Source organism: Poecilia reticulata, linkage group LG21 (genome assembly GCF_000633615.1).
Source record: "Poecilia reticulata strain Guanapo linkage group LG21, Guppy_female_1.0+MT, whole genome shotgun sequence".
NCBI classification, from domain to species: domain Eukaryota; kingdom Metazoa; phylum Chordata; class Actinopteri; order Cyprinodontiformes; family Poeciliidae; genus Poecilia; species Poecilia reticulata.
Genome location: NC_024351.1, coordinates 5,009,936 through 5,017,579, shown reverse-complemented (window position 1 = coordinate 5,017,579; position 7,644 = coordinate 5,009,936). Strand labels below are relative to the sequence as shown.

At 38.5% G+C, this 7,644-nt stretch overlaps 1 protein-coding gene across 1 annotated transcript in view; it reads left to right on the top strand.

Annotated features, from left to right (window-relative positions):
* Positions 1-7,644, top strand: part of ift172 (intraflagellar transport 172) — a 40,629-nt gene that overhangs the window by 23,152 nt on the left and 9,833 nt on the right. Inside the window, exons 26-35 of the mRNA XM_008397204.2 lie at positions 163-252; positions 379-476; positions 577-712; positions 2,535-2,651; positions 3,240-3,382; positions 3,493-3,586; positions 3,906-3,970; positions 4,689-4,869; positions 4,950-5,059; positions 5,802-5,931. Of these exons, the coding sequence (XP_008395426.1) occupies positions 163-252; positions 379-476; positions 577-712; positions 2,535-2,651; positions 3,240-3,382; positions 3,493-3,586; positions 3,906-3,970; positions 4,689-4,869; positions 4,950-5,059; positions 5,802-5,931 (1,164 nt within the window). The remainder of the gene's footprint in view (positions 1-162; positions 253-378; positions 477-576; positions 713-2,534; positions 2,652-3,239; positions 3,383-3,492; positions 3,587-3,905; positions 3,971-4,688; positions 4,870-4,949; positions 5,060-5,801; positions 5,932-7,644) is intronic.

Here is a 7,644-nt window from a genome sequence, read left to right as displayed (position 1 = left end):
CATCCAACCATCATCCATCATCCATCCAAAAATCATCCAACCATCATCCATCAACCATCCAACCTTCATCCATCCATCCATCTTTTTATTTTCCATCATCCGTCATGTTATTTTTCTCCATCCTTCCATCTGATGGATGTGTTTTTCCATTGTGGCCTGTAGGTGGCGCAGCAGCTGTTTGTGAAGGGCGGTCACATTAAAGATGCAGTTGACATGTTCACCACAGCGGGGCGCTGGGAGGAAGCTCACAAGGTCAGTGACAAACCACTGAAGAAGCAAAGTTAGTTTTATTTGTTCATGTCATCAGAATGCCAGTTTTTTAAAGATTTTCTCCAGAATGTGACGGATTTCTTTGCTGCTGCTGTTAAATGTGTGCAGCTGGCTGTGCAGTGCATGACGAAGGAGGAGGTTGGCGATCTGTACATCAGCAGAGCTCAGGAGCTGGAGGAGGACGGGAAGCTAAAGGAGGCTGAAAGGTAATCGAACTCAAGCTGCCACCTTTCCAAACTGCATGAAAAAGAAGCAAAGATACTAAAACTTCTTCTTTACTTCTTTTTTTTTTTTTTTATCCTGCAGGCTTTTTTCCACCTTGGATCGGCCTGACCTCACCGTCGCCATGTACAAGAAGAACCGGATGTTTGATGATGTCATTCGTGTGGTGGGCAAACATCACCCCGACCTGCTGACGGAGACCCACCTCCACCTGGCCAAGGTGCAGCAGCAGAGGGGAAACTCCTCTGTGGAGGAATCAGTCCACCTCATTCTCTGCAGAAAAATCTCACCAAGTATTTTTGTCTAGTTTGTAGTGCAAATATTTGAGTACATCTGAAGTAAGAAAACTAACGTTCAACTAACTTTTCAGCAAGATTTAGGAGCTTGTTTTAAGTCACTAATTCCTTAAAATTGATGAAAAAGTTCTAGTTATAAGTGAAATAATATTCCAGTGGAACTAGTACTTATAATTTTTTCACTCAGTAACAAATATGAATACTTTATGTAACAACTAAAAGATGTCATGAATGAAAAGGAGCAGAAAAAAGTCTAAACTTATAATATCTGGCACCTGTTAACGTATTTCAAATACACAAAAAATTCACCAAACTTCAGCTGATTCAACACCGTTTCGCTTCGCCGTAATAATTTAAAAATTCCTTTTAAGTCAAAGATTTAGATTGTTATATCTGTAAAGATTGTTCCTTTAATAAAAAGGCATGTCTCTGAAAATGTTAGTTTCTTTTAAGTCGTATTTGATCTCTAATTTTACAAATATAAATACATATTAAGGAATTATTGACTTAATTATTGGCTCCTATTTCTTGCTGAAAAGTTACTTATAATTTTTTTTCTGCCTCATTTAAAGTCTGTGAAGATATTTCCATTTGAACTTTGTGTTTTTGGAGTTTTAGTGAAACACAAGCAGAAACTAAGACCAGTTATTTTCAGGTTGTTTAATCCAGGGTTGTCCAAAGTGTGGTGTGAGGGCCATCTGTGGCCCTTGGACTGAGTTTGTGTGGCCCCCAACTGCAGTTCAAAACTGATGCAGATGGAGATTTTTTATTTGTAATGAGGGTAAAAATATTGCCAAAATAATTTTCTGAGGAAGGAAAATGTTAAATACAACACAAACTATTTGTCTTTTTACAACCAGACCTTTACAGTAAATAGAAATACATTTATCTGGAGAGTTTTACTGACTTTACTGTCTCTATTTATTTACTAAATTAGAAGCAGTAAATATTGGTAAATATTTTGAAAGAAAGTGACTCAAATCTTGTTCTTATAACTAAATATACATTTCAGACAAACCAAAAGAAACCGAAAAGCAGATGACTTTCTTCTAACACAGCAAATGTCAGATTTCAGTTTTTTTAGTTTTGTTTTTATATTTTCTGGTTGGACACGCTGCTCATTTAATTATTTTTAATTTTTTTGTCGCTGACTGCGTTGCCTGTCATGATGACTGTAGTCGCTATAAAGAGCGTTAGTGAATTTCACAGCAAATGAGCTGCAACTCTGGAATATTCCCTCATGAATTATCTAACACAGACTACTGAACCTTTAAATTAAGATCAACTCTCAAAGGCCTCAAAGCCCAAATCTACAGTACATTTAACACAGAATGAAAACATGAAGAAAAATGCTTGTTAATCTGTTTTTATTTCAGCAACAAATTAGTTTTAGACTGATTTCTGCACATGTAATAAAGCATCTAATTTAAATGTGTTGCCCAAGTGGCAACACAGAAAATAATAATCTTTTCATAGTCATGTTAGCTTCACAGCTACATACATGAATGATCACAATGGCAGTTTTTTGCATATTATAAATGTATCTAAATATGTTTAATACTTTTTTTTATCTTGCTTTAAAGTGAAATTGTAAGAGCTTCGAATAATCTGTGTCCCAGATTTGAGCAGGAAGGCAGAAGGCTAATAATTCATGCTAAGCTTTAAGTTGTGGAGCTTTTCTGTGTTTGATGTTTAACTCATGCTGGTACATTTGGTAAATATATTTCTTTTTTATTTACTTTGCAGGAGCTGGAGGCCGAGTCCCGGTTCTCAGAAGCAGAGCATCACTTAATGGAGGCGGAGGAGTGGAAGGCAGCAGTCCATATGTACAGAGTCCATGACATGTGGGAGGACGCATACAGGGTAAACACGTCACGTTACATGTTACTTTTTCAGTATTAATAGTCATTTATTTCTAACCTGACCCGAACATATTAGGTCTGCAGATGAATTTATGTTTACTTTCCAGAATTCAGAAGTAACTTTTAGGAAACTTTGGTTTCATTCTCATCGCTTTAATCAAACTGGGTCAATGTTCCATTTATTATGGCAACTCTGTAAAGTAAATAAAAGCATAAAACAACAAGGCTAACACTTAACACTCAGCATTTTCTGTTTAAAAGGATTTTAAGTTTCCATTTTTCATCTTAACTCACTTACCAAATGTGTCCAAATTAGGACAACTCTTCAGCCACACAAAGTTATTCCAATGGCCACAAATGTCCCCTGAACCGCAATTTGGATATAAATAAGAGAAAATATTAAAATAGATACGTGGAAAGGTGAATGTGTCCAAAAAAAGGACTAAATTGTTAAAGTATTGAAATACGATGTTTATGTCGTCTCAAACAACTTGCATGTTTTTCTCTCGTATCATCAGCTGAAAATTCCCCAGTACATGTACGAGCTTTGCACTGATTTCTGCATAAATATCCCTGTGATCTGCGTCAGGTGGCAAAGAGCCACGGAGGTGCTGCTGCCCAGAAACAGGTGGCCTTCCTGTGGGCCAAGAGTCTGGGCGGAGAGGCCGCCGTCAAGCTGCTCAACAAGTTTGGCCTGCTGGACTACGCCATCGAGGCTGCTGCTAATAAGTTGTGAGCATCATCATCGTCATTATCTGCTTAGCAACAGAGATTAGTGCAGGATTTATCAGTTTACTGCTTAGATTCAAGTGTTATTTACTGATTTTCCCTCTAACTTTTAGTGAATTTGACTTTGCCTTTGACTTGGCTCGCCTGTCTTACAAAGAAAAGATTCCTGAGATCCACCTGAAGCATGCCATATACCTGGAGGACGAGGTAAATTAGCCACCTGTCTCATTTATCTAAGCCGCCGTCACAGTGGGAAAGATTTTGTTTACAAGCTTGATGCGATTATGAAGCGACGTTCAACGGTTTGTAACGAGGCCCGGCTCATTAAAACCGGGATTTTTCTTTATTAGGCGAAGGAGGAAGTCAGTTCCCATCTGAATGAAGTTCCAACAGTCTGACATGCTTCCCTTATTATCATTGTTGTAAATTTGATCAGTCACTAATGCAGCAGACATTATTACCTGCGACTGTCGGCTCATACGTTCTGCTAATCCTTAATTCTGACATGTTTCATTTTGAAAACCAGGGAAGGTTTCCTGAGGCGGAAGTTGAGTTCATCAAAGCAGGAAAACCAAAAGAAGCCGTGTTCATGTGAGTGCTGGAGGAAGACGTTGTTTCGTTTTTCTTTAAAACTCTTTTTAGCTAAATTTAAGTTGCTAACTTTCTAAAATGCAATGCCAAATTATTTCTGGTCATTTTCTAAGAACTTCACAAATCGTGTTATTTTCACTTTCCGTCCATTTTAGATTAAATTTCAAACTTGTATTTGTTGTTAAAGCCGTTAACCGCCCGGCTTCCGGTTATTTATGCGACTTCATTAATATGGAAGTCCTGAACATCATTTTACATTGATGTAACTTATATTTCCCTCAAAATTTTGACTTTTATTTTCTCAGAATTTGTTTTTCTCAGAATTATGACTCTTGATTTTAAAAGATTAAAGTCAAAATAATTCTGGTAAATTCTAAGAAAAAGTCAGAATTACTTTTTTTTAGTGACCCTAATCCTTTTCCATAGAAATCTGCCTTCATTTGCTAAAATATTATTTAAACATACGATGATTATTTTCAAGGTTCACATAAAGCCTTAAGGCGGGCCGGATTTGGCCCACGGGCCTTGAGTTTGGCACCTGTGAATTAAATGAAAGTCAGGATTTCTAATTAAAAATATTCTGCCAGGTGTGCAAATTACACATTTATTTAAATTACTCTCCAGATTAGTGCATAAATATGGGGGACTAGTTAAGTTGTCTCTTATTTTTATATTTTAAAGTTTGTCTAATTTGAAGTTTTGTCCAAACCTGTCCCAGGTATGTCCACAACAAGGACTGGGCCGACGCTCAGCGGGTGGCCGAGAGCTACGACCCGGACAGCGTCTCTGAGGTTCTGGTCAGCCAGGCCCGGTTCTGCTTCGAGGAGAAGGATTTCCTGAAGGCCGAGGCGTTCCTGCTGCGAGCGCAGAGGCCTGAGCTGACCGTTAAGTTTTATAAGGTGATGGTTTTAAATTTTTTATTGTTTTATGTGCCTCGTTGAGGTCGGTGGTTTTTATCTCTCCCATGTGTGTTTGACAGGATGCAGACATGTGGAGCGATGCGTTTCGGATCTGTAAGGAGTATCTGCCCAGCAAGCTCTCCGTTCTGCAGGAGGACTACGAGAGGGAAACCTCCAAGAAGGGGGGCCGGTAAAGTTAATCTAGCCCTGATGCTCTAAAACGTTTATATTTCTACTTGAGTCTTTACTGCAACTGAAAAAGCCCCAGCGCCAAAACGAAAAGTCACCCGGCTGTTTGTGTAGGGATGCACTGATCCACTTTTTTCACTTTCAGTGCCAATATCTGACGTTTCCGTATCGATCAACACAGGAAAAGCTGTGCAGAATTGATTTAGTGTAGGCAGATCTGCAGACTAAAATCAGATTATTTAAAAATTATTTTGTGCGAAAGATGTAGTGAGCATGTTTTATTTAGCCCACACGCCTAACCTGTGTGAGGAATCATAACCCAATGATTTTGCAGCCTTTCCTCTGAAGCTCACCAAATGAATCCTTCCACAAACAGTTAGTCAGATGCTTTATTTAAAAATCTCTCGTGTTTTTCCCCCTGAAACTAAAACTTCCAACAGCTCGTTAGCAAGCAAACCAGCAGCATGCAGCTCTCATCTTCCCCCCGATGCTTTAATGGCTCGTGGGAGAAAAGATCAAAAGTTGCCAGTGGAGACGGAAGAAAGTGAGGAAAAAAAAAAAACGCAAAATTATTCCTGAATAGTTTGCGACCCCATTTTTCATTAGGGAGCGCTGCGGAGCTGCTGTGGCGCTGAGGGTTAGTAATCAGACATACTGTTAATTTTTTTTAATTTGCCGTAGTCATTTTTGGAAATAAGAGGAAGGATTTCCTGAAGCGTGTAATCCTGAATGTCTGTGCTTAGGGGTGTGGATGGTTTGCTGGAGCAGGCCAAGGAGTGGGAGGAGTCCGGAGAATATTCCCATGCCGTCGACTGTTACCTGAAGGTGAAGGACGAGTCCAACCTCACCCTGATGGAAAAGTGCTGGATGAAGGTAGAAGTCCTGCAAAACTCATTCAGTAATCATTAAAAATACATTCAATGCTCTGACTGGAGAAGAAGATCCAACCAATCTGAATGTTTAACTCCATACCAAGTTTTTATCTCTTCACTCTATCCATGCACTTTGTAGCAGCGCCCCCCAGAGGCTGGATGAATGAATGGATGGTTAAATGTTCCATCCATTTTCTTTCACCCTTGTCCCTCAGTGGGGTCAGGAGGTGCTGGTGCATCTCCAGCTAACGTTCCAGGCGAGAGGCGGGGTCACCCTGGACAGGTCACCAGTCTGTCGCAGGGCAACACAGAGACACACAAACATGCACACACACACTCACACCTAGGCGCAATTTGGAGAGGCCAATTAACCTGACAGTCATGTTTTTGGACTGTGGGAGGAAACCGGAGTACCTGGAGAAAACCCACCATGCACAGGGAGAACATGCAAACTACATGCAGAAAGACCGGGGAATCGAACCCAGAACCTTCTTGCTGCAAGGCAGCAGCTCTACCAACTGAGCCACTGTGCAGCCCTGGTTAAATGTTCACTGTTATTATTTGTTCTTGTTCTTTCTTTTCTTTGTGTTGCGCTCCGATTGAAGAGCTCTGCTTTTAACTAATAGTTCAGATTTAATTTCACCATTCAGTCTGTTACAATCTTTTGGAAAGTCACATTTCGGCTTCGTAATATTTGCCAGGTATTTGACTTTTACCTTACAAAACTTCTCCAAATCGATCAGGACATTTTTCATCCCATCATATCTGCAAAAAGTTGAAACATTATTTTGAATGTTATCTTTCTTTTCCATCACAAAATCAATCCCTTTTTGAGAGGCGCTGTGCTTGTATAAACCAGAAGCGCTTGTGACTGAAAATTGGCACAAACTGATTGAAGAGATCTTCGTTTTTTTTATGCCACAGAAGCAGATTGCCAAGTCTTCTGTCTCTCTCATTTTTTTGTTCTTTTCCCTGGGTGGAAACAGAAAATCCATCCAAATCTGAGATGAAATCTTTGCTCTGGGTAAACTGCTGAATAATAAACGGCAGAGCGAGTTTTATTTGTGGAGAATGTTTCTGTTTCTCTCGACGCTCTGCAGCCTAAAGCGCCAGGTTATGTCTGGATTATGACGTTTAAAGTTTATATTATCCATCTCTAGTGAGCATCTGTAGTTACTGCATGGTGAGCATTATGCAGAGAAGACAGAGATTAATTGTTAACTAGGGTGCACAAACTCAAAAAAATGCAATTTGCAGGAAGAACAACGTATTCAGTCATTAAGCCAAAACTGTTGAAAAATTATATACATTTTGTATTTATTAAAAAAGAAAAAAACGTGTGTTTTGGTCAAAACTCCTTAAGTTTTTTGCAGCTTTATTGCATTTTAGGTAATAAAATGTTTACTTTTATTTGTTTTTATTTCCCAACAGGTGTTTACTTTTCTGATTTTTTAAAAACATTTATACAACATTTATTAAGAAATGCGCTACAAGAATGTATTATATACTTGGACGCATTTGGACATGCATTCCTGCCTTCTGATGATCAATTTATAAATCTGTTCCATTATTATTATTATTATTATTATTATTATTATTATTTTATGAATTGAATTATTAGTTTATTTGTCTCTTTTAATGTATTTTTTAATATTGTATAAAAATAACATTGTTAAATTTGTAGAATGGGGGATTTTTAAAAATCGGATTAATG